The 26,792-nt window shown below is 40.0% G+C and overlaps 1 protein-coding gene across 1 annotated transcript in view; it reads right to left on the minus strand.

The window, feature by feature from the left end:
- Positions 1-1,403: 1,403 nt before the first annotated feature.
- The window catches only part of LOC124799199 (sialin-like), a 142,855-nt gene continuing 117,466 nt past the window's right edge, over positions 1,404-26,792 (minus strand). The window contains exon 6 of the mRNA XM_047262733.1: positions 1,404-1,549. Coding sequence (XP_047118689.1) covers positions 1,404-1,549 — 146 coding nt within the window. The remainder of the gene's footprint in view (positions 1,550-26,792) is intronic.

Raw genomic sequence — 26,792 nt, forward strand, 5'->3', positions numbered from 1 at the left:
AAATAGTGAATGAAAAGCACTCAAATTTCTAACTTTCACTTTAAAAGTCAAAATATTAACTCCCAAAATTGCCTTATTCAGCACGGCATACACATGTGGCACTTTGCAACCTAAAAAATCCTACCAGGTAGGTGTACACCAGCAAAAGACCAAAAAAAACCTCTCTGTGTTCGTATGTTTAACATTTTAAATAGCACAAATATTTAAATGTTCTTTTGAAAATTCATTCATTGATATAAAATTCACCTTTTTAACTGTTAAACCACCAGAATCATCACACATCACACACTATTAAAACTCTTCTTTATTTCCTCCTGCCATTTCCACACTGCATTACTCAAACATCTTATTTTATAATACTAAATCCAGCTTTTCATACAGTAAAATATTATCACAATCACCAGTACAGAACTGTCACTGTTTCTCTGTTAATGATTCGTTTTGGGATATAGCATTAATATTTATATTTTTTGTTTGTAACAAACTAACTTAATTTGTTTGTTATTGATATACTTATTAGTTTCAGAGTCTCATACATTCACAGTCATGGCTTTAAGAGCAATGGCAACATACTGTATTGGCTCTAAATAAATGTAAGTGTCGTGTGTCTAGGGCCTCCCAACGGGTAGACCGTTACTGGTTGCAAGTCTTTCGATTTGATGCCACTTCTGCGACTTGCGCGTCAATGGGGATGAAATGATGATGATTAGAACAACACAACACACAGTCCCTGAGCGAAGAAAATCTCCGACCCAGCCGGGAATCGAACCTGGGCCCTTAGAATCGACATTCTGTCATGCTGAAAACTCAGCTATTGGGGGCGGACATACTGGCACTTATGATTACATTTCCAAATCCGTTCCCTCTCCTTTTGTAGGAAAATTCTTGGCAAAATTCCACACAATATGTATGTTTAGCAAATGATACAGTGCTGTGACTGTGATGTCTGTGTTATTATGTGACAGTGTCATACTGGAGTAAATGTAGAAGTATCAAGCCTAAGAAATTATCCGCATATTGCCACGTGTCCAACATTCGCCTAAAGGAATCGGCAACCCCTCTTACAGACCGTAGCAGTTTACTGTAAATAGGAAGCAGCAGCCTTTTTAAAAACTTCAGATTTTTTGCAAATTTTATGATGTGAACTTCAGTCGGCATTAGTACAAATAGTTTATAGCAGTTTAATGATAGTTACTTGTTAATGCAAAATGCAAAAGTAATTTTAACAGCTCCTTGTCCTGTGGATACCTTGACTTATCCATCCTTCCATAACATCCTCCTCTTCATGATGGGGTCTATAGAAATATGGTGTAATATATGAATGTTAAAATTAATGTTGATGCTACAAGACAGCTGCTGTAGTTATGACAGAGCTATCAGTGATGTGCTTAGCTGCACATCTCTCAGTATGGTACCTGGCCAATGGTGAGGAGCTTTCTGTTGATCAGCCAGTCAGCTGAGAATCCCGCCAGTGGCAATATGAACAGCATCAACAATGATGGTAGTGCTGACAAGATCCCACTTTCTTCGATGTTGAAGTTTAATGTTTCTGCAAAGGAGAATATGAAGTATTCAAATAGTAGATCTTTTGAGGACATTATACACTAACTTCTCCATTCATTCACTCAGTCATTCAGACATTCTGTTGTTGTTTTAATCTAATACTTCAAGCTAAGCATTTATGTAATTTTACACATATCAAAAACCACTACTGATTGTCTATACAGGGTGGAGGAAAATTGTCATGAAATTTTAACCTTGGATTACTGGCACCAGTAGAAAGCAAAATGACTAATGTTGTGTACATCAACAACACATCATTTTTAAACTGTGGAAACTTGGCGCCATGCACTCCGATTGGCCGTGGGACAAACAGCAAGACCTATTCGACGTGTGTGCATATTACATTGGGTCAGTGACGGGGTGAGGGACGTTTGTATGTGTGAACCAACAATCATAGCGCTGCCCGTCAACTTACGAACGGCAACAGGACAAGCCCACAGCCGACTGGACTGCATGGTGCCAAGTTTCCATAGTTTAAAAATGGTGCATTGTCAACCTAAACAACATTACTAATTTTGTTTCCTACTGGCATCAGCTATCCAGGATTAAAATATCGTGACACAATTTTTCTCCACCCTGTATACCAGACAACTTAAACATCTATTTACTCTGAAAATTAGTGTTACATCTCCGGATCCAGATATTGTGATTAATTATAGAAAGAGTAGTTAATGCAGCTCTATTCTACTTTGTTTCTTAATTTCTAGACATATACAATTTTCTTCCTGGTGTCTCTTTGGAACCTGTTAAGGACTTTTTCATCAGAATATAAAATTTCATTATGAACTTTAGAAAGGGATGCATAGTGTATATGAACATCACTTTTACTCCTAATATTATGATCATGACTGCTCACCCTAAACTGACATTTACCATTAATTACAAATACCATGATGGAGTAAATGTAGAAATATCAAGCTCAAGAAATTATCTGCATGTTGCCATGTACCCAATGTTCGCCTTAAGGTATCAGTAACCCCTCAGACACTGAAGCATCATGGGGGTGCACATGTACAGGGCAAACTGCCTCAATCACAACAAGGATGACAACAGCTGGCTGGACAAGTGCCACCCACCAGATGTCCTCCATTCCAGGGACTTATGTCCTCTGCTGTGTCCTGTTGAATAGCTGCATCTGGGTGGGGGGACAAAATAATGTAAACTGATTAATAATTGCTGCTTGAATAATTAAAAAAAATATTTGGAAAGAACCATTGAAAAAAATTGGAAGGTGCACATATCCTGGATGAACTTTAACTGGTACTAATATATAGACCTTCTATGTCAATACATTTACGATCAATATTCATCATTTAAAGTTACATACTTCTTCTCATTAGTTCCATTGTGCACAGACCTGATTACGAAAATGCTGATACAGGATCACCCCTTCACTGCTTGCGCAAATTCCTCTTATCTGCTTTGAACCTCATGATGCAGAATTCTCGGCACGGGCAAAATGGTGAACAGATGGGTGTCATTGGTTTAAATATACATAAATGAATAAACTAGCTTTCCTAATAACTTTTAAAACACTTTTAATATATGGTTGGAATACATATTTTTATGCAAGATCTTGTCTTCCCCCACTTATGAACTGACTTACCCAGCCAGTTATAGGCAGACTTACACTACAGTGTGATGTGGACCACTGCCATGATGCAATTTTGTTGTTTTTCATATAAATAAATTTATCATTTTATGCTATTTGCACTAATGCCATCAAAATTTAATTGAGTAAATTATAAAGAAAGCTGATATTCTGAATACAAGCTGCTGCACCTCCTCAATTATTCTATATGGCTGCTGTTTATCTACTATTGACAGTTTAATATTTGCTTGACTATAATGGTATTTTTCAAAGAAAATGTTTACCTGAAACTCTTTACAGTACCCGTAAATTACTGCTTGTCATGCAGCTTTACAACAATCTCGTCATATAACTAACAGAACTTTTCAGTCTCCAAATCTAGATGTACAGGTAAATTGTGGAAACAGTGGCTAATGAGATATGTTTCTAATTTTTTCTTCAATTGGTTAGGATTCCAAATTCATGCTACATGGATGGATGTTTGTTGACTATCTTGCCACCAAAGTATGCAGGCCTAAGTTCATACTCAACTTTGGACAAGGCGACAAGTTAATATGAAAAATATTTTTATCTTTTATTGTGATTTTGTAAATCACAGTTCAGTTGAAACTGATTTTTATTGTTAGCAATAAAAACCAGCCAGGAGTTATCTACTTCAAAAACCTTGAATACATTATAATTTAAATACAAAAAATGGTTCAAATGGCTCTGAGCACTATGGCACTTTTAACATCTGAGGTCATCAGTCCCATAGAACCTAGAACTACTTAAACCTAACGACATCACACACATCCATGCCCGAGGCAGGATTCAAACCTGCGGCCGTATCGGTCAAGCAGTTCCAGACTGTAGCGCCTAGAACTGCCCGGCCACTGTGGCCAGCTATAATTTAAATACATTCTTCTTTGCTTTTTTCTATTAACTTTTATTAAGTTTTCAACAGTATTATGAAAAGGATAAATTGCAACTCACAATAAGACCTATCCCCAAAGTTAACCACGTAGGACTTGTCAAAAGTCCTACTCTTTATAGTGAGTTGCACTCTATCCTTTTCATAATATTATTGATAATCAACCTGGACTTTCCACTGCTTGATCCAGTTTTCCTTTCTTCTAGTTGTGTTCAGTTCATCACTTGTTTGTTACCAGAATGTAAGCTTTAAGAAGTTTGTGAACTTTTCCTTGCTTATTTTGGTTTTCGTTAAATTGTGATGCTGTGTAATGATAAACAGCCAAAAATCTTCCTTGTTTTTATCTTCTTTTGTCAGTTTACTGTTTGTTGTTTGTCCTGCAATCCAATTCACAGCAATGTGTCTTATGACTGCATATGGCTCAGTCATCCGGATTTAGAAAATATGCTTGTGTGATATATCTGGGAGCTGTTCTTTTTATACTTGACAGCTTCTGCCTGACAACTTGGAAAATTTCACTGTCAATTAAACTTTTAAAAGATGGACACATGGATCAATCTGCTAAATGGATATTATAAAGTATTGAGTTGGTCAGAACTTTTCTGTTAACTGCTTTATACCAGGTTGCTTTCACTTTTGATGACACATTCCAGCAACTCAGCAACTGATAGTCTTCCACAAGGCTTTCCTATCACAGGCTGGGAATTTTAGTTAGATTATATTGTAATGGCCAAATCATGAAGGTTTGACAGAAAAATAAAAAAAAAAAGATCTAGGTATGAATATTAACAGTAAGCTTTGCAAGTTAGATTGCGATAGACAGTGCCAGTTGCTTTTGCCGATTTGGTGTGTGGTCATATGAATTAAGAAACTCACTACTATAAAGTGTTGTAAGTTTATATAGAAATGGTTATGTTCTCACCTTGGGGGGGGGGAATTGAATACTTACAAATTTTACAGCAAATTGAACGGGGAATGGGAAAAATCACCTCAAACAACATCAGTAATTACTTGTGTATCCAATTTAGAGAATTGGATGGGACACACTCTGTGTTCATCCAAAGCCAATATTCGAAGTGTTATAAAGACATTACAAATTGCATTAGATTCTTTTGCAAACAAAATCAAAGAAACAGATTTCTCTTCATCCTTGCCGAGAAATCAGAAACCAACTTAGAGCACATCCATGTCGTCCACTGCTGTAACAGACGAAATGGATGGTGCAGATGTTACTTCAGAACATACTTCACTGAGTTGGGAAGTCAGAATATACAAGTCTTTAACACATCCAATGAACAAGGCTGAAGAAATTTATTGCAGTTCAAAAAAACAATGCTATTACATCCTCTTCATGGATCGAGGATGAACAACCGGTTTATATGATTGCTCAATTTTATTCAACTCAGACGATAAAACATATCAACAGGTCTCCACGGTGGAGACACAAAAAGAGGGAAATGAAATTGTATGTAAATCCGGATTCAAGCTATTCTCTCTTGAATCAAGCTGGTAAGGAATCTAATAGTAACATCACCACAACAACATCTCGACAGACTTACAAACAATGGACAACAGGTTAAAATAAAAAAAAATAAAAAAATCCTTTGAGAAACTCGTATGTGTAGTAAAAAATAATTTGACTGTACCAATTAATAAAGTAATAGAATTTTTTATGTGGAGATCCAATACAACACTTTGTACACATAGTGATAGAGTGGTAGTGAATGTCATTAAACATATTAAAATTGAAACAAGTCATTTGAGTGTACTTCAACTTTATGAATATATATGTGAAGCTGATGTGTTTATTTTGAATCTTGTTTTGTGGTTAGTTGTTTCTATTGTGTATTTACCTATATGTACTTATATCTGGCTGTCACTTCCATTATGATGCATAACTGAACCTAAGGTTTCGATTACAGCAACAATTACTGGCACCTTTCATGATTCATAGTCTTAATTACCTTACACAACTGCTTTCACAGGTGACTTGGCCTCTGATGGGGTAGGATAAGTCTGTGACAGGACTTGAACAGGAAGTGCTGGGTGGGCAGACTGATCAATCTTTTCATTGTCCCTGTCTGCAACTCAATGTGTCATGTTTATGATGAGTAGCAATCTATCTTTCCATAATATTGAAGGCAGGGTTTTCTCTGAGGAGATCCAGCAAGCCTAGTCTTAAGACAAATCAGCTTAAGCTTTCAAGGCAGATCAGCAACAGCAAACAGGTAGAGCTTTTTAGTGTAAAGCAGGAACAAAGCAAGAAGAACGAAGGAAGAAGAACTACGGAAATAGTCTGTCATCCAGTGTTAAAGAATTATGAGACAGCCACCAGCAGCCCACTGCAGTAAACAGTGGAGGATGCATTTACAGCGGCTACACTGTCTGAGGTCAGGGATACCAACACCTGATTCAACAGCACATTCACATAGACTGAGGGTGGTTTGAAACACTCTCTGCCAGGCACTTAAGTGTGATTTGAAGAGTAGTGGCATAGAATTAGAAACATGGCCTATGGCTTTGAGAAAGGACAAAAAATCCCCTAATGTGAAAGTAGAGGGTAGTGAGGTCCCCACCAATCAAGCAGTCTAGAGCTTTTGATGGGACTAAAGACGAACTTAATTTGTAGAAACTGTGACTTAACATTCAAACTAATGTCAAGTCACCGACACAGTGTCATGCTAAAATTTGTTAAAACTAGGACTGCGGAAGCAGCACAAAGTAAGCTTCTTGTATGTAATTTGACCACAACTTGGACAGATGTCAAGGAAATTCTATTGGAGAACCATGTTTGAAAATGGACTTTGGATTACCATGTGCATCTATTATTGTCTAGTAGACAGAGTAGGTCTAAAAGTATGCCCAAATGGGCAAGTCTCACTGACACACTGCACCACCAATTACAGGAAGCCATCCAGGGAGTAATTACGGAATCAGACACTCCAGGAAGCCAGGCTCCAATTGGGAAGCTGGCATGAGCAGTATTCATACAGGGAATCAGAGATGAGTGGATTAAAGCAGTTGTGAGGGTAAGAGGTGAGGATTTAAAAATTAGCCCAAGCTGTGGATTTGGCATTAAAAGAAGAGGCCTCAGTTGCCATGCCTCTTGTAAGGAAAATTTTGGTAAATCCAGTTATCCAAGTCGTTACAGTTTTATATCTAAAAGAGGAGGCCATTACCCAAGGAACTGCACCATGAAAAGACACGTCAGAAAAATAGATGCCATGCAGCCAAGTTACAGGAGACCAGAGAAACAGACACCCGTGCCTCCATCATTGCCGAGAAGGATAGATGAAACACTATGCAGAGGTCATCAATGGGAAATTGGAAGCATATGACTGACTGTATGTCTTCAATGCAGCCTTCAAGAACATTTAGAGCAGTGTTATTAGACCTCTGAGATGTTATGTTTGCAAAAAACTAGAACCCTTAGCCTGACAGTGTAATGCCAACACTAGGATATCAAGAATAAGGACTCAAAAATTGGGCAATGAAAGAATGGCGTAACTATGCAGTCAACCCATTCTGAAAAACTATACAGAGTAGATACTAATGACAAGAATAATTTTGTAAACATAAGATGCATACAGGGAAATACAGGAACCACAAGTTTCATAGTAGATACTACTGCTCAGGTTATCATAATAAAGGAGTCAGCTTTGAAGAGTATGATGCACCTTAATACCAAGGAAAAAAAAGAAACTTAAAGACATTATGAAAGAAATAAAAGATAAGTGAAGAACCATGATGTTAACATTGATAGTAGATGATGATAATGTGTGTGTGAAACACAAGTTTCACATAAAGGGGATGAGGTAGAAGTCCCCCTACAAAGGAACTTTAGGCAGAGACATCTTCAAAAGTTTAAAAGTAATCACGGATTATGTAACAAAGATGCTATGGGTCAAGGGTACACTAACACAGTAACACACAGAAAAGAGCCAAACCATTGAATCTTGTTGACTTGGACAGAGCCACAAAGAGAGCAGTGTTTCATGAAATGGACACAGGGCAAATATGACATCTAAGGTACCATTAGCGATCCAAGTAGAACCAGAAATATATGCAAGAGAGAACAGGGACCTCTGGAATGAGAAACCAGAAGAAATAAGAAGCAGTAGGGCACTGTGTCTAAGGGAAATACTTGGGCAGCCAATGGAAAGGAAAGTGTACCTGTGTCACTGTATGTGAACATGCCCATGAGGTAAAAAGATTTTAAAGGATTAAGGTGAAGACCTTCAATCTAACTGGGAAGAGGATGTAGATAAAGATGAAATGGGAGATATGATACTGCGTGAACAATTTGACAGAGCATTGAAAGACCAAAGTCAAAACAAGGCCCTGGGAGTAGACAACATTCCATTGGAACTGCTGATAGCCTTGGGAGAAACAGCCTTGACAAAACTTTACCAACTGGTGACAAGTTGTATGAGACAGGCAAAATACCCTTAGACATCAAGAAGAATATAATAATCCCAAAGAAAGCAGGTGTTGATAGGTATGGAAATTACTAAACTATCAGTTTAATAAGTCATGGCTGCAAAATACTAACATGAATTCTTTACAGATGAATGGAAAAACTGGTAGAAGCTGACCTCAGGGAAGATCAGTTTCGATTCTGTAGAAATGCTGGAACATGTGAGGCAATACTGACCCTTTGACTTATCTTAGAAGATAGATTAAGGAAAGGCAAACCTATGTTTCTAGCATTTGTAGACTTAGAGAAAGCTTTTGACAGTGTTGACTGGAATACTCTCCTTCGAATTCTGAAGGTGGCAGGGGTCGAATACAGGGAGTGAAAGGCTATTTAAAAGTTGTACAGAAACCAAATGGTAGTTATAAGAGTTGAGGGGCATGAAAGGGAAGCAGTGGTTGGGAAGGGAGTGAGACAGGGTTGTAGCCTATCCCCGATGTTATTCAATCTGTGTATTAAGCAAGCAGTAAAGGAAACAAAAGAAAAATTTGGAGTAGGAATTAAAATCCATGAAGAAGAAATAAAATCTTTGAGCTTTGCTGATGACATTTAATTCTGTCAGAGACAGCACAGGACTTGGAAGAGCAGTTGAACGGAATGGACAGTGTCTTGAAAGGAGGATATAAAATGAACACCAACAAAAGCAAAATGAAGATAATGGAATGTAGTCAAATTAAATTAGGTGATACTGAGAGAATTACATAAGGAAATGAGACACCTAAAGTAGTAGACGAGATTTACTAATTGGGGAGCAAAATAACTGATGACGTTCGAAGTAGAGAGGATATAAAATGTAGACTGGCAATGGCAAGGAAAGTGTTTCTGAAGAAAAGTAATTTGTTAACATTGTGTATAGATTTAAGTGTCAGGAAGCCTTCCCTGAAAGTATTTGTATGGAATGTACCCATGGGCGATAAATAGTTTAGACAAGAAGAGAACAGCAGCTTTCAAAATGTGGTGCTACAGAAAATGCTGAATATTAGATGGGTAGATCACATAACTAGTGAGGAGGTACTGAACAGAATTGGGGAGAAGAGCTATTTGTGGCACAACTTGACTATAAGAAGGGATCAGTTGGTAGGACATGTTCTGGGGCATCAAGGGAGCACCAATTTAGTATTGAAGGACAACGTGGAGGGCAAAAATCGTAGATGGAGACCAAGAGATGAATACAGTAAGCAGATTCAGAAGGATGTAGGCTGCAGTAGTTACTTGGAGATGAAGAAGCTTGCACAGTGTAGACCAGTATGGAGAGCTGCATCAAACCAGTCTCTGAACTGAAGACCACAACAACAACATAAAATGTTGCTAACTTCATGCTCAATAGTTGGCAGTAACATCATAATACTTGATGCATAATTATTTACAAGTGTTCATTTGTTTTTGGAAATTTTGGCTGTAACTTCTGTGCAGTACTTAAAAAAATGCTAATTTATTTAGTTTGGTAGTGAAATATGGCATCCCGGCTAAGACACAAGTTAAAAATATGGTCACTATTTTTTATTTACTTAAATTTGCCATATTTCGTGACAGTACCTTTTCCGTTAGACGTTTGCAAGGCGATATTAGTCTTGGCTTCAGTTGTCTAAGTATGATTCCACAATGCATCTATGTCGGCTGCAGGAATGACGTGGTTCAACGTGTTTCTCTCATTTTGGTGTTTCAAATACAGTTTCTTCAAATGTAGTTTCTTCTTTTTAGTTAATACAAAAATAATAGTAACATAATTCAAAATTATCTATGACGGCGACCTTCACATTGTTCTTCCGTCAACACACACCAAGAGTTAGCTGCCGACTGACTATAGTCAAAGACGACTCCATCGTCAAAGATATTTTACACTATTCACAAGTTTCCATTTGTAATCAGTCTCTTTGCTATTCTTCGATACATTTTCTAATAGTAATCAATATGCTTTTACTCTCAAAAACATAAGTATATTAACATATAATAAGACAAATTATAATAAATTCTGACAAAAATATAAGAAAACATTTACAATTCGGTATCGACAAATACGGTAAAAAAATAACATCTCCCAGATCCATTACAGTAGGTAGTGTGGATCATTTACTACTTTATCCCCCTCCTTTATCAGTATGTTATTATGCCTTTCCTTCTCTCCCTGTTTCCTTTTTTATGACATCACAGACTGCTTTGCTTTTATTGTCTGCACTGTACATTATTTTCTCATTAAATGACTTTTTGCAGCAACCAACACCTTCCTATAAATTCTTTTGTATCTATGGGAGAAATGTAAGAACTCAAGCTCATTATGACTCTTTTCATGGAACTCAGCTACTTAAGGGCTTGGGAATACTTCTTAATACCTTGCTGGGTTGACTGCTGTATCTCATGTCCAAGCAACTAAGTTGCACATTTCTAGGTATAGCTTAGCTGATGGATGAAATACAAACTCTTGTACAAGGAATGAACAAACAGTTTATTGCTTGGCACAGGAAAGGAAACTTATTGGGAGTAAACAGCTTCAGAGAAGTTGTACATACATGTAGAACCTTCACTCAAGAATACAAGAAAATTTAATCCATAACCAAGGAAGTAAAAAACAATATCTCTGTAAAACAATAGGTAACTAGTCTAAGAACAAACATAAATTATTCCTAATAAGAATAAAACAGTACCTCTGGTGGCTAGTGCATAAAACGTTTTGACAGCTGCACTCTATATACACCCCTCCTCCCCCCCCCCCCCCCCCCCCCCCCCCCCACACACACACACAAGCACATATGCATGACAGAACATGACAAGACACTGCACCCAAGGAGGACTGTAATCTCAGTTGCTACAACCTGCTGTTTTGTTTTGTGAGACATTGATACTGAGGTGAGTATTTTTGGAAATGTCTTTCAAAGTGCAGTTTAAATCTACATCTATATCAATTCTCTGTGAAGTGCATAGCAAGGGTTATGTCCCACTGTACCACTTTTTAGGACTTTTTCAATTTCAGTTCACGTATTGAGTGTGGAATGACTATTTAATGCCTCTGTGCATGCTGTAATTAATCTAATATTATCTCCATGATCCCTATGGGAGCAATAAGTAGGAGGTTATAGTATATTTGTAGAATCATAATTTAACGACAGTTCTAGACATTTTGTCAGTAGACTTTCTTGAGATAGTTCCCATCTATCTTCAACAGTCTGCCAATTTGGTCCCTTCAACATCTCAGTGACACTCTCCAGCAGGTCAAACAAACCTGTGACCATTCTTTCTGTCCTCCTCTGTATATATTCAATATCCCCTGCTAGTCCTTTTAGGTTCGGGACCCCCACACTAGTGCAATTTTCTAGGACTGATTGCACAGGTGATTTGTAAGCAAACTCCTTTGTAGACTGACTGCATTTCCCTAGCATTCTACCAATAAACTGAAGTCTGCTACGTGCTTTACCCTTGACTGACCTACGTTATCATTCCAATTCATGTCCCTTCTGAACATTACACTCAAGTATTTGTATGGGTTTACAAATTTCAGCTGTGACCCGTTAACATTATATTCACAGAATACTAATTTTTTTTCATTTTTGCAGTGCACAGTTTTACATTTTTGAACATTTAAAGTAAGTTGCCAGTCACTGCACCCCTCTGAAATCTTACCAAAATAGGTCTTACTGAATAGCTGTACAGCTTCATTCAGACTGTACTTCACCGTAGATAACTGCATCATCTGCAAAAAGTCTGAGGTTAGTACCAATATTGTTCACAAGAACATTAATATGCAACACAAACAGTAAGAGACCCAAAACACTTCCTTGGGTTACACCCGAAGTTACTTCTAGACATGTTGATGGCTCCCCATCTAAGATAATATGCTGTGAACTACCTACCAATAAATTCTTAATCCAGTCATATATTTTGTCTGATACCCCATACAATCATGCTTTTTATAATAAGCATAATTGTGGAACTAAGCCAAATGATTTTTGGAAATCAAGAAATACTGCACCTACGTAACTGCCTTGATCCATGGCTTTCAGAATGTTAGGTGTGTAACCTATGAGTTGGTTTTCATGTGATTTGTGGTTTCAAAATCCATGCTAGCTGGAATGGAAGAGGTCTTCTGTTCGATATATCTCATTATGTTTGAAATCAGAACATGTTATAAGATTCTACAACAAATGAATGTCAAAGATATTGGATGGTAAATTTATGGATCATGTCTCCTATCCTCCTTGTAGACTTTACACTTTGCACAATGGATGTGCCTGAAATATAGGAGACATTAAAGAATTCATTTTTAGCTACATTGATTATTTGCACAATGGGTAGCTTTACTGGTAATTACCAACAAAAAATTTGATTTCATTAAAACAAGAAAAAATAAATAAATAATAAATAAAACAATAATAATAATAATAATATGATATAATAATAAAATGCAATAATAAACAAAATAATAAATAAATAAACAAAATAAAATAAAAAGAAATAAAATAAAATTTGAAGGCAATACCTACAAACAAATCCAGGGTACAGCTATGGACACTCGCCTGGCACCATCCTATGCCAACCTATTCATGGCCCATCTAGAGGAATCCATCCTAAAAACCCAGAATCCTAAACCCTTCACCTGGTTCAGATTCAGTGATGACATCTTTGTTATCTGGATCAAATGTGAGGACACCCTATCCACATTGCTCCAGAACCTCAACAACTGCTTCTCCACTTGCTTCACCTGGTCCTACTCAACCCAACAAGCCACCTTCCTAGATGTTCACCTCCACCTTAGAGATGGCTACATCAGTACCTCCATCCATATCAAACCTACTAACCACCAGCAATACTTCCTCTTTGACAGCTACTACCCTTTCCATACCAAGAAGTCCCTTCCGTACAGCCTACCTGGGGTCGTCACAACTGCAGTGATGAGCAGTCCCTCTCTAAATATACTGAGGGTCTTACTGAAGCCTTCATTGACCATAATTATCCTCCCAACCATGTACAAAAACAAACCTGCCTTACCTTGTCTTTCCAGTCTCCCACCATCTCTCAAAGTCCCACAGTCCGGCCACAGAGGAGCGTTCCCCTCACAACTCAGTACCATTGAGGACTGGAGCTAATGAATTACATTCTCCACCAGGGGTTCAATTACCTCTCATTGTGCCCTGAAATGAGAAATGTCCTGCCCACTATCCTTCCCACTCATCCTACAGTGGTATTCCACTATCCACCAAACCTACAGAATATTCTCATCCATCTTTACACAACCCCTGCTCCCAATCGCTTACCTCATGGCTCATACCTCTGTCACAGACCTAGATGCAAGACCTGTCCCATACATTGTCCTATCACCACCTATTACAGTCTGGTCACCTATCCCATCACAGGCAGGGCTACCTGTAAAACCAGTCATGTGATTTACAAGCTAAGCTGCAACCATTGTGCTGCATTCTATGTAGGCATGACAACCAACAAGCTGTCTGTCCACATGAATGGCCACCGACAAACTGTGGCCCAGAAACAAGTGGATCACCCTGTTGCTGAACACGCTGCCAAATATGATATCCTTCACTTCAATGACTGCTTCACAGCCTGTGCCCTATGGATCCTTCCCAACAATTCCAGATTTTCTGAATTGAACATGTAGGAACTTTCCCTGCAGTACATCCTATGTTCCGGTAACCCTCCAGTCCTCAACCTTTGTGTCAGTTTCCCCTGCCCTCCGTCTAAACTGGAGCACTTCACTGTCCACCACCCCCACCATATTATCCTTTCCCCTCCCCACCCCAGCCTCCTCCTTACACCCACCCAGTTACCACTCCCATCATGCACTGGTGCTGCTGCTTGCAATGTGGTTTCAGTTGCCTGACACTGCAGTCGTGTGTGTGTGTGTGTGTGTGTGTGTGTGTGTGTGTGTGTGTGTGTGTATTGTTGACAAAGGCCTTAATGGCTGAAAGCTATAATTGTGTGAATCTTTTTGTCATGCCTATTTGCCATTCAGCATCTCCGCTATATGGTATCAACTTTCCTTCTCTAATATTGTTAAAATAAATGATGTGTGATTTATACAAACTAAAACTCCATCAAAACAGGTCTCGGAAGGCCCAACAGTACTGACCGACTGCAGTGTCATTCTCAGCCAAAATAGGTCACTGGGTATGGATATGGAGGGGCATATGGTCAGCACACTGCTCACATGGTTGTTATCAGTTTTCATGACTGGAGCCACTACTTCTCAACCACGTAGCACCTCAATTGGCCTTGTAAAGGCTGAGTGCATCCCTCTTGCCAACAATGCAAGGCAGACCTAGATGGTCTCCCATTCAAGTGCTAGCCAAGCCCAATATCACGACTGGTGGAAACCGGTGTTACCACTGCTGCAAGGCCATTGGCATTATTTATTCCAACAGCAGTTAATTATGTTGTTTACAGTTTTTCATTATTTATGACAAATTATTATATATGTCTTCAGTTAGCATGGAAATGACGTGGAAACATCCAGCTACATTAAGAACACCGGGAAAAGACTTCACAGGGAGATAAAAAAATGTAGAACTATATTTATATATAAAAACAAAGATGAGGTGACTTACCGAACAAAAGCGCTGGCAGGTCGATAGACACACAAACAAACACGAACATACACACAAAATTCAAGCTTTCGCAACAAACTGTTGCCTCATCAGGAAAGAGGGAAGGAGAGGGGAAGACGAAAGGAAGTGGGTTTTAAGGGAGAGGGTAAGGAGTCATTCCAATCCCGGGAGCGGAAAGACTTACCTTAGGGGGAAAAAAGGACAGGTATACACTCGCACACACGCACATATCCATCCACACATACAGACACAAGCTTGTGTCTGTATGTGTGGATGGATATGTGCGTGTGTGCGAGTGTATACCTGTCCTTTTTTCCCCCTAAGGTAAGTCTTTCCGCTCCCGGGATTGGAATGACTCCTTACCCTCTCCCTTAAAACCCACTTCCTTTCGTCTTCCCCTCTCCTTCCCTCTTTCCTGATGAGGCAACAGTTTGTTGCGAAAGCTTGAATTTTGTGTGTATGTTTGTGTGTCTATCGACCTGCCAGCGCTTTTGTTCGGTAAGTCACCTCAACTTTGTTTTTATATATAATTTTTCCCACGTGGAATGTTTCCTTCCATTATATAGAACTATATTTAGTAACTTTTCAACCATTATACAGCAAGCATTTTAATTGTTAGTGCCGAATATTTCACATCTTTACACTATAAGCCTGTACAGTAAAAGAAGAGCCCTGACAGTTAAATTTGACACAGCATGGCTGCTTTGTATATGTTCCTGGCAGTGCCTCAGTGTTGCCTTACCTTTCAAGACGACCAATGTTTTCAGCCACAGAGCTTCTATACATTTTGCAATTTGCAGCTGAAAGCTGGCAACAGCGCTGCCAGTTCTCAAAGCATTTCTTTCACCATGTGAAGTATTGTTACAATAATAAAACAGTAAAGACATTGGCAGTAGCTTATATTTTTAAGAACTGGAAGTTCCATCATGCAAAAAGATATCAATTGGTATGCTTACTTAACATATACTCATTGGAATGTTACCTATAAGCACATGTTTAAAACTGCACTCAAACTGCCAGAAAATTAGTGTTGTGTGATTGCAGATTAGATATTCCATGGAAAGGCCAAAGGTAATTTGCTTTAAATATGCATCCAGTTGATTATTTTCTCATGTTTCTATACTGTAAAGGAGACTGCATCAAATCACTTGTGTATACCATTTTAGAAAATTGCTCAAGTGTGTAGAATCCTAACCAAATAGGACCAATAGAGTATACTGAATGTATACAAAGAAGGGCAATGTGAGTGCTCACAGATTTCTTTAATTCATGAAAGAACATCACAGAAATGTTGAAAAACCTGAATTGGCACAAACTCTTGAAGATAGAGGCAAATTATTGTGTGAAAAGCTACTTACACAATTTCGGGAACTGGTATTAAGTGGAGGCTCTAGAGATATTCTTTATACCCCTATGTATTGCTCTTGTAGCAGCCACGAACACAGAATTAGACTAATTATGGCACACAGAGAGTCATATACAAGTCATTCTTCCTGCACTCCATATATGACTGGAACAGGAAGAAACCCTAACATGTTGTGCCACACTAAGTAACCACTGCGATGCACTTCACAGTGGTTTTCAGAATGTATAAATATGTAGATACTGTAGTAGTTTGCATATTCATTAGGTTCTTGTAAGTCATTAACTATATTGGTGTGGATGTAAGAAGGTGGGTGGCAGAGCAATGTGGAGTGGCAAAGAGCAGCGCACAATGCACTGCTGAAGTCAGTAGCTTCATTCTGCCCTGTCTGTCTGTAGCAAGCATTTTGGAAAATGCATAGTACATTTAGAACTTAGGTATGGTGAAGGTACCTATCTGCTGTATTTTTCATTATGGCTAGCATGAAGCAAACACTATAGGCATTTCTTTAAGAGGCAGCAGTTACATTTTTCCAGTCAAATAAATGTTTGTACGAAGAGTCAGAGGCAGAAACAGTGGCTCAATCAGGCACTATCCCAGTGCCACCAATTACCAGAGTAGGGAACTTGGTTGTGTGGAACAGAGGCATAGTGGGAGAAATCTGCAGTTGCTGAGGACAGGCTCACAAACAAACATAAAATACTGTTTGATGAAACAAAAGTTTTTATTCAGGCTCCTACATACAGGGATTCTGTAATTGAAGAGGCTGTAGCATTAAGAATGCATGAGAAAATTTTCAACTGTGACAATAGACATAATCTTGTGGAAATGAGCTTTTGATGCAGAGAACAGTCAAAGATATTTATCATAATGTTTGTGCTGTGGCAGAAGCAGTGGTGCCACAATCACAGAAGTTGACACCATCTGTGATGGCATGACATAATTATTAACCAATAACAAGACATCTTTGAGCTATATAAGGACACCACAGCTCCAGTTTTGACTATCATTTGCTCCTGATGAAGACAATGGAGGTAATCATCGAAAGCTCCAGGTTTTACCCTGAATTGGCTCTGCAAGAAGTCCGTCTTATACAACTTCAAAGTATCAGCTTGATATAACCAATAAATTAATCATTTTGTGAATGTATCTATCTCGCAGTGGTAGTGTGGACACTTTTATCAATAAATTAAGTTCTAGATAAAGTTTAAAGTACAAAGGTCAACATAATCTTCAGTAGACAGATAAACACCAATATCGTAAATAAAACTATAGCACCCTCGTAAACATCCTTCACAGTTTTGGAATGTCCCTGTTGGTCAATACTCCAACAATCGTTACTGCAATGGTTGAATCAGTAACTGACCATGTGGCCACAAATATTGACAAGAAAAAGTGTGTTGTAGCTGTAAAAGATCTTGTACTATCAGACCATTTCTGTCAGATAATAACAGTAAAATCAGGTATGGAAAAATTCCCTAAACTGCAGGTCTACAAAAGACATTTCACCACAATAAAAATACAATTTTTTAAAAAAATAACTAGTAAACCAAAGATGGGATGAAGTGTATAGAGAAACCATTGTATCTGTGAAATTCTCAACATTACTATAGTGGAACAGAATATTGTCAAATGATCTTTCACAAAACCCAAAGAATTCTGCTCATATGTAAAGGCTGTTAGTGGCACCAAAGTTAGTGTCCAGTCACTCATGGATGAGACAGGAAATGAAAGTGAGAGTAGCAAAGCAAAAGCAGAAATGTTTAATTATGTTTCCAAATGTTCCTTTACTAAGGAAAACTCAGGACTATTGCCCCATTTAATTCTTGTACCACTGAAAAGATGAGTGAAATAGATATTAATGTCAGTGGTTTTGAGAAACAGCTGAAACTGTAAAGCTGAACAAAGCTCCTGTCCCCAATGGAATCCCTATTAGATTCTATAGCCAGTTCATGGCTGTGTTAGCCTCTCTGTTAAGTATAATCTGTTGTAGATTCCTCATAAAAATCTGTGTCCTGTAGCTGGAAGAAAGCACAGGTCTGGAAGAAAAATGGAAATTAAATCTAATCAAAATAGCATAAAGATGATGTTGAAATCAGGGATATTTAATTTTTGTTATTTTGGTATGTGTGGATCAGTGTTTATTATTACCAGTAGTACATAAGTATCAGACCACTAATCCAAAGTTGCAGGATTCACTTCTCAGCTGGTCACAGGAATTTTCTCCTGTCACTTATCACTTCTTTCATATCTGTGAAAATTGCCAAACTGAACCACACCAGGAAGGTAAGTGTCAGACTGATGCACCAAAGAGTTTTGTGTATATTGTTTTCAAAGAAGCCATGTACTGAATGTTCTACTGAAACTGATAAACGGGAATGTGCTACTAGTGCTACAAGGGTGGCTTTAAAAAGGGTGCTGTGGTACAACCCCCAGAACAAACAAACATTTCAGTTCTTGATTGAGGAGAAGTGTGCCTTACTGAAGTGCAAACTAATCTGCATTTCATAGCCTGCTCAGCTCACATGCGTATTTCAGTATACAGAAAATATCTTTTCTCACAGTTGCACAGACTGCATGGCAGGAGACAATGGTTGTACTGAGGGTTCCATTACGAATGGCTACCATGCAGCAAAGGAAGAGCATTTTGACTGAGCTGAAGCCTACACACCACAGATGCTTATCTGACTGAACTTCTTAGCTACAGCTAATGGCTCTGCAAATGATCACACAGCTTGGCAGATGGCAGGCAACTGAGGTGGCTGCCCCTTCAGAACAAAGGGACAGACTCACTCAGCATTCAGAATGAGACTGCTTTTCTTCACACATGCCAAGTTATTTTGCACTAGCTATATGAGCTGTTCTGTCAGCAGAGAATTTTCTACAGTTTGAGCTACCAGTATGTTGATTGATCACTTGCAGTGACTTTAACTTTGAAATTTTAGCTTGTATGATTCCTGGGAGCTTGCCAATTTTGTAGCGGTGATCCACATTTGTTAATTGATGTGATATGCTGCAAAAGTGTCAGAGTTTGGCATGAGTTTTTGGTGTACTGGTCTCTTGTGACATAGCTGCCATTTGTACAGACCTAAAAACTGCTTCTGTCTGCTTTAATTCCGATACATTACGTGCAGCTAGGCTTGGTGCTTCATCAGATTTATTATATCAAATATACAACTGCTCTCTCCCTTGTGGAGTAACGAGTAATTCCATCTCTTCCTCACAAGCATTGTAAAAAGCTGTTTAGGTACTTAGCATCTACAGGATCACCACTGTGCACACTTTGTGTTGCATATGTGCATAGATGATGAAAGAAGAAGGGGCAAAGAACATCGGCAAACCAAGCTGGCAACTGAGCATCTTCTCCTGCTGTGAAGATGTTGCTTTTGCTTTGGCATCACAGCTTGGCAGTGTTCTGGAATGCAGAGAGGAAAAGACACCAGCTACAGTATGAAAGCCCAGAAACAACTGAGCAAAGTGGAAGAGAAACATCACCTTCTTCTGTGTTGTTATGGGATTCACTCTGAAAATGTTGAAGTTTATATGAGATCTGCTCACTCAGTTTCTATGAATGTTATATAATAGCAACAAAATACAAAAGAGTTCTTTAAAAGGCAGTTACATCACTTCACTTCAAAGCTTGAAGTGTACAGAGCTGTCTTACATCCCTTGATATTCTGCAGATGACAAAGAAGACCCATGGCACAAGTAGTGGCACTGCACAGAAGGTCCACAGCATCAAGAAAGGTTGATGAGACAATGGTACAACTTAAATAAGGTAAAAGTGCTCATGAACAACATCAGGGTGACAGATCTTCAGTGAAATTGTTGACTTGGTTACAACCCATAATCAGATCCTTTAACACTTTGCCTTCCATAGTGTTGGCAGCACCAAGTATAGCTGCTACTGCCCTGATCTCATAAAACTATTTGTTTAAAAAATTATTGAAAACCAAAATACATCCAAAGTTGATGTAGGATTCTAAGACACCTGCCACAGGTGGTGCTGCACAGCTGTACGAGGGGTGCACTGCACCTGGACTTCAGTTGCTGGGGGCTCTAAGCTACGTTACTCATTTGTACTCATAGCTACTATATTAAAAATTTTATTTAACATCTGTTCCATTGTACCTAAGTAGCAGGCTTCTACACACTGGGATTCACATGTTTAACTGGGTTCTCCTTTATGTAAGTCTGAGTCTGCAAATACTTATATTCTTTACTGAAAATAGCCTCCAGTTTCCTCCAGTTTTGTGTGGAGAGGGCAGGGTATGCATTTTGGTGGAGCCAACAGAAATGTGCACCAGGTGACGATCCCATGCTACGCTACAGCTGCACTGTTTGTGGCCTGTGGGCCTGCTCTGAGCTCAGTCTCACTGACAGGGTGAGAGGAAGAGCGGGCCACGAGGAAATTTCTGTCCAGCACGATGATTTATGCATGGTTGATAGTGGAGTGAAGATGGCACTCATGTTTGGGTGGCAGCAGAAAACAAATATCTGAAATTTGTGCAATGGTGGCTTGAAACCTGAAACATTGTTCTAATACGGAACTGGCTCATGTAAATATGTATTACACCAGTGTGCAGTATTTAGTTAATGTTCTGTAACTGAACTTCTTAGCTGTTGTAATATGAACTGGATTCACTTTCAGATAAATGATCAGTAATGCAAAAGAAATGAGTCAACAGGTATGTACTGAGACAAAATTTTCCACACCAATCCATTCCCAACCCAGGAAAAACATTTTATGTATGGAAAATCCACGATGGAATGTAACAATACGAGGGAAGGAAAGTTGCTACTCACCATATAGCAGAGATGCTGAGCCGCGATAGGCACAATAAAAAGATTCACACAAACATAGCGTTTGGGCATTAAGGCCTTTGTCAGCAGTAGACACACATACAAACACGCGCACACACCCACTCACGCAAGTGCAACTTGCACACACATCTGCAGTCTCAGAGAGCTGAAACTACACTGCGAGCAGCAGCATCAGTGCTTGATGGGAGTGGCGACCGGGTGGGGGTAAGGAGGAGGCTGGGGTGGGGAGGTGGAGGGATAGTATGGTGGGAGTGGCGGACAGTGAAGTGTTGCAGTTTAGACGGAGGGCAGGAGAGAAGGTGTGTGGGGGGGGGGAGGGGGTAAATAGCGGAAAGAAGAGAAATAAAAATAAAAGAAATTAAAAGACTGGGTGTGGTGATGAAATGACGGCTGCGGCTGTGTAGTGCTGGAATGGGAACAGGGAGGGGGCTGGATGGGTGAGGACAGTGACTAATGAAGGTTGAGGCCAGGAGGGTTATGGGAATGTAGGATGCATTGTAGGGAAAGTTCCCACCTGTGCAATTCAGAAAAGCTGGTGTTGATGGGAAGGATCCGTATGGCACAGGCTGTGAAGCAGTCATTGAGATGAGGGGTATCATGTTTGGCAGCGTGTTCAGCTACAGGGTAGTCCGCTTGTTTTTTGGCCACAGTTTGTCGGTGGTCGTTCATGTGGACAGACAGCTTGTTGGTTGTCATGCCTACATAGAATGCGGCACAGTGGTTGGAGCTTAGCTTGTAGATCACATGACTGGTTTCACAGGTAGCCCTGCCTGCGTGATTTACAGGCTAAGCTACAACTACTGTGCTGCATTCTATATAGGCGTGACAACCAACAAGCTGTCTGTCCGTATGAACGGCCACCGACAAACTGTGTCCAAAAAACGAGTGGACCACCCTGTTGCTGAACACGCTGCCAAACATGATACCCCTCATCTCAATGACTGCTTCACAGCCTGTGCCATATGGATCCTTCCCACCAACACCAGCTTTTCTGAATTTCGCAGGTGGGAACTTTCCCTGCAATACATCCTACGTTCCCGTAAACCTCCTGACCTCAAACTTTGTTAGTCACTGTCCTCACCCATCCAGCCCCCTCCCTGTTCCCATTCCAGCACTACACAGCCGTCATTTCACCGCCACATCTAATCTTTTAATATCTTTTTATTTCTCTCCTTTCTGCTACTTATCCCCTTCCCCCTCCGCACCTTCTCTTGTGCCCTCCGTCTAAACTGGAACACTTCACTGTTCGCCACTCCCACCATACTATCTGTTCCCCTCCCAGCCCCAGCCTCCTCCTTACCCCCACCCAGTTGCCACTCCCATAATGCACTCGTGCTGCCACTCGCAGTGTGGTTTCAGCTCTCTGAGACTGCAGACGTGTGTGCAAGTTGTGGTGCAAGTTGTGTGTGTGTGTGTGTGTGTGTGTGTGTGTGTGTGTGTGTGTGTGTGTGTGTGTGTGTGCGCGCGCTGACTGCTGACAAAGGCCTTAATGGCCGAAAGCTATAACTGTGTGAATTTTTTTGTTATGCCTATCATGACTCAGCACCTCCACTATATGGTGAGTAGCAACTTTCTTTCTCTGGTATTGTTACATTCCACCCTGGATTTTCCATTGTTTCATATTTGGTCTTGATTCTTTTGATTTGTTTGGCTTTAACGTACAGGGGAATGTGTTGTCAGTGTCTGCATTCCATGCAAAAGACAGTGTAGCTAGCTTGCTAAAAGATTTCCCAGAACCATTTTCTGAAGGTTTTGGCTAACAATTTTGTTGCACAAATTACTCTGAAAGATGATGCTCAGCCAAAATTTTGCCAGGCCAGAACTGTTCCCATTACATTATGGGACAAAGTTGCTGCTGAGCTTAAAGAATTGCAAAATAGCGGAGTTATTGTGCCCATATCAGCTAGTCAGTGGGCAGGTCCACTGGTTTTGCTCCCCAAATATTCAGCTCACATTCGCCTCTGTATTGACTTTAAGTCTACAGTCAACAGACAAACTGTGATTGACACTTACCCATTGCCATGCCCAGAGAATCTCATGGACAAATTGGACACTGGATGCCACATTTCCAAAATTGATTTGCGCGATGCGTATCTTCAGATACTGCTCGATGAAGAATCTCAAAAAGTGAGTGTAGTGAATACTCATTTGGGCTTGTTTAAATATTTGCGTTCGACTTTTGGCAGTGCTTCTGCACCCATCATTTTCAAACGGTATTTGGAACAGCTGACAGCACAAGTGCCAAACTGTTCAAAGAATTGGGTGATATTGTCATGGCAGGTCATACACCTGAAGAACATATTGCAAATTTGTGTGCTTTGTTTTGTGTATTATCTGAGACAGGACTAAAGCGTAGACTAGACAAGTGTGATTTTTTAAAATCTGAGTTGCAGTATCTTTATCATGTCATAAACAGTCAAGGAGTGCATCTTCTTCAGGTGCATTTGTTAGCCATACGAGATTTGCCAGTTCCTCTCAATGTCACAGAATTGCAGTCAGTCTTAGGGATAATGAACTATTACATTTGGTTCATACCAAACGCTGCCCAAATAATAGCTCCATTGAATCGCTTGCATCGCAAGAATGTCCCCTTTCTTTGGACAGATGAGTGCCAAGTAGCTTTTCAAAAACTTAAAAGATGCATTGCTCAGTGATCGATGCTTAGTTCACTTTGATCCTGACAAACTAGTTGTATTGAAAGTTGTTGCTTCCTCTTACGGAATTGGTGCAGTGCTTTCACACAGAATTGGTGATAAAGACAGGCCTAACACTTTTGCATCAAAAGTTTTGGACAAAGCTCAGTGTAACTATTCACAGAAAGAGAAAGAGGCTTTGGCTATTGTGTATGGTATCACCAAATTCCATCACTATTTGTTTGGCAGAATATTCTACTTAGTAATGGATCACAAGCCTTTGCAGTCCTTCTTTCATCCGACAAAACTGATTCCTGTATGAAGTGCCCAAAAATTGCAAAGATGGGCTTTGTTGTTGTCTCAATACTAGTACGAGATTGTATATTGTCCAACAGCTCAACATGGTAATCTGGATGCACTTTCACATCTTTCAATTGGCCCTGATACAGACCTTGACACTTACGCAGCATCTTGTTGACACAGTGATGCTCAGGATAGTGAATTGATTCAATTACACTGAAATATAGGAAAATTGCACAGGCCACAGGAGATGATTCAGATTTGAACATTTTGCTGACATACATTTGCACATATTGGGCTTGTTCCTAAAGAACTCCGTAGTGTGCCGATACTTTGCACATTGGCATAGCCTTGCCATAAAGAAAGGTGTTATTCTGGTTCAAAATGACAGTGGACAGCCACATGTGTTCATCCCTACAGCTCAGCAAAAAGAGGTGTTGCAGTTACATCACCAAGGACACTGGGGGATTGTTTGTACGAAACAGTCAGATCGTCAACACTGTACTTGGCAGGGTATGGATGCCCAAATAGAACAGATGACATCACAGTGTCATACATGTGCAGAAAATCAGTCCGCTCTGCCACAAAAATTCTCTGCTTGGATTAACTCACAATTGCCATGGCAACATGTGCATGTAGACTTTGCAGGACCTTTTTGGAACACTCGTTGGTTGATTGTGGTTGACTCGTACAGCAAGTTTCCTTTTGCTGTGCCAATGAACTCGACATTGTCACATAGCACAATTCTGGTGTTGTCCTCTATATTTTGCCTTGAAGGTTTACCTGAAGTAATAGTGTCAGACAATGGACCTCAGTTCAAGGCAAATGAATATGAAACATTCTGTGAACACAATGGCATACAGCATCTAATTAGTGCACCATTCTATCCACAGTCAAATGGCAAAGTAGAACATTTAGTCAGTACCTTCAAGCAGCAGATGGCCAAACTTTGTCCTGCACACACCAGGGATCAAGCATTGCAACTGTTTCTCGCCTCCTATCATTTGCACCCAGGTGATGGACCATCGCCGGTGGAATTGCTTCATGGTCACTGTGGTCAGACATTGTTCCACCTGCTCCACCCTCCTCAGCATCCGGCACTGAAGGAAGGCTGCAAGTATCACTTCGCACCACGTGATATTGTCTTTTACAGGGTTTTTAGTGGCAGCAGACAGTGGGCACAAGGCGAGATCACCAGTTGACTTTTCGCCTTTATCATGTGCACAGTGATCTTTCAGTGTCTCTTCCCCCAGATTCACGGATCCAGATGACAGCGCAGCCACAGCAGCCACCAGTGAGTGTCATCAGGACACTGCAGGACGACGCTAGGGAGATGGAGCCATCGCCTCGTCTCATCCTACCGATGGAGCTGGACCCGCCTACACTGCAGCAGTCGCCACCTCCCTCATCAGGTTCATGGTATCAGCAGGTGGACATGTACCCTTCTGGTCATTTTCCGGGGAATGTTTGTGCCAGAGCGAATGATGTCCCCTGTAGCCACAGCTTCCGGTCCAGAACTGCGCCCATGCTCCTGCCTCACTCGCCATTGTCAAGCTCCCTGCAAAACGATGGTCCGTCGCTTTGGAAGGGGGGGGGGGGGGGGGGGAGGAATGTTCCGATGTAACAACAAGCGACGGCACGCAGATAAAAAATGCAAGAGCAGAGTACGCTGTGGGATGATGTCAGGGAATAGTTCACTGACTAGGACTGCACCGTGACAGGAGCAGCCTCTAGCCGAAGATAAAATAAGCACTACTCCTGCCAGCCTAGCCCAGACAGTAGAAGATGGACGTTACTAGACACAGACTAAAAGAGAGCACTATGATAGCCATCATTAGTGATCCATACGAAATGTGTGACAAACCTGCATGGGCGCTGTATACAGTGAAAGACATTTATTATTTGCATCTTGCCCATCGCTTGCAGCATCCATTGTAAACCAAAGTTAATTATTGTCAATCTACTTTATTGTAATAAAAACCATTAATGTGATTTGCTTGAATTGATAGCTATCCGAGAAAGCAGCATCCCTTAGGCACCCTATAAGAGACAAGTGGGCAGGACCCCACATAAGGAAATTTGAGATTTCAAACCTTTCGAATCCACTGTAAAGCTTGTGAGAGCTGTGATTTGCAAACCTTTCAGAATTACAAATCATAAATGAAATCCACTCACTCGAAAGAAATCTTGGGCAATATGCACTGACACCCAAGTACATCACATAACACAATAATTGCATTTTTGATCTAAAAACACTGTTGGGCCAATGAAATTTCACCTTTCCTTTGTAACTAGGGGAAAGAGTGCAAACTGACAGTAATCTTGAGAATGCTGCTACCACTTTCACTTCAGGGTATGTCTGATACAGTTTTGTGATGTTGCCTATTGAGTAGGATACAAGTTTATAGAATACTGAATTGGTTTTGTGAATGGATGGACGTTTGCTAACAGACATATCTTGTTATATTGTGCTTCATGGAGAGAAATCGGCAGATATAAAAATAACTTTGGGAGTTCACCAAGGGAATATTAGAGTGCTGTTATTGGTACACTCTAGGGGGCAACTAGCCTATTCAGGTGTTG

Source organism: Schistocerca piceifrons, chromosome 5 (genome assembly GCF_021461385.2).
Source record: "Schistocerca piceifrons isolate TAMUIC-IGC-003096 chromosome 5, iqSchPice1.1, whole genome shotgun sequence".
Lineage (NCBI taxonomy): Eukaryota > Metazoa > Arthropoda > Insecta > Orthoptera > Acrididae > Schistocerca > Schistocerca piceifrons.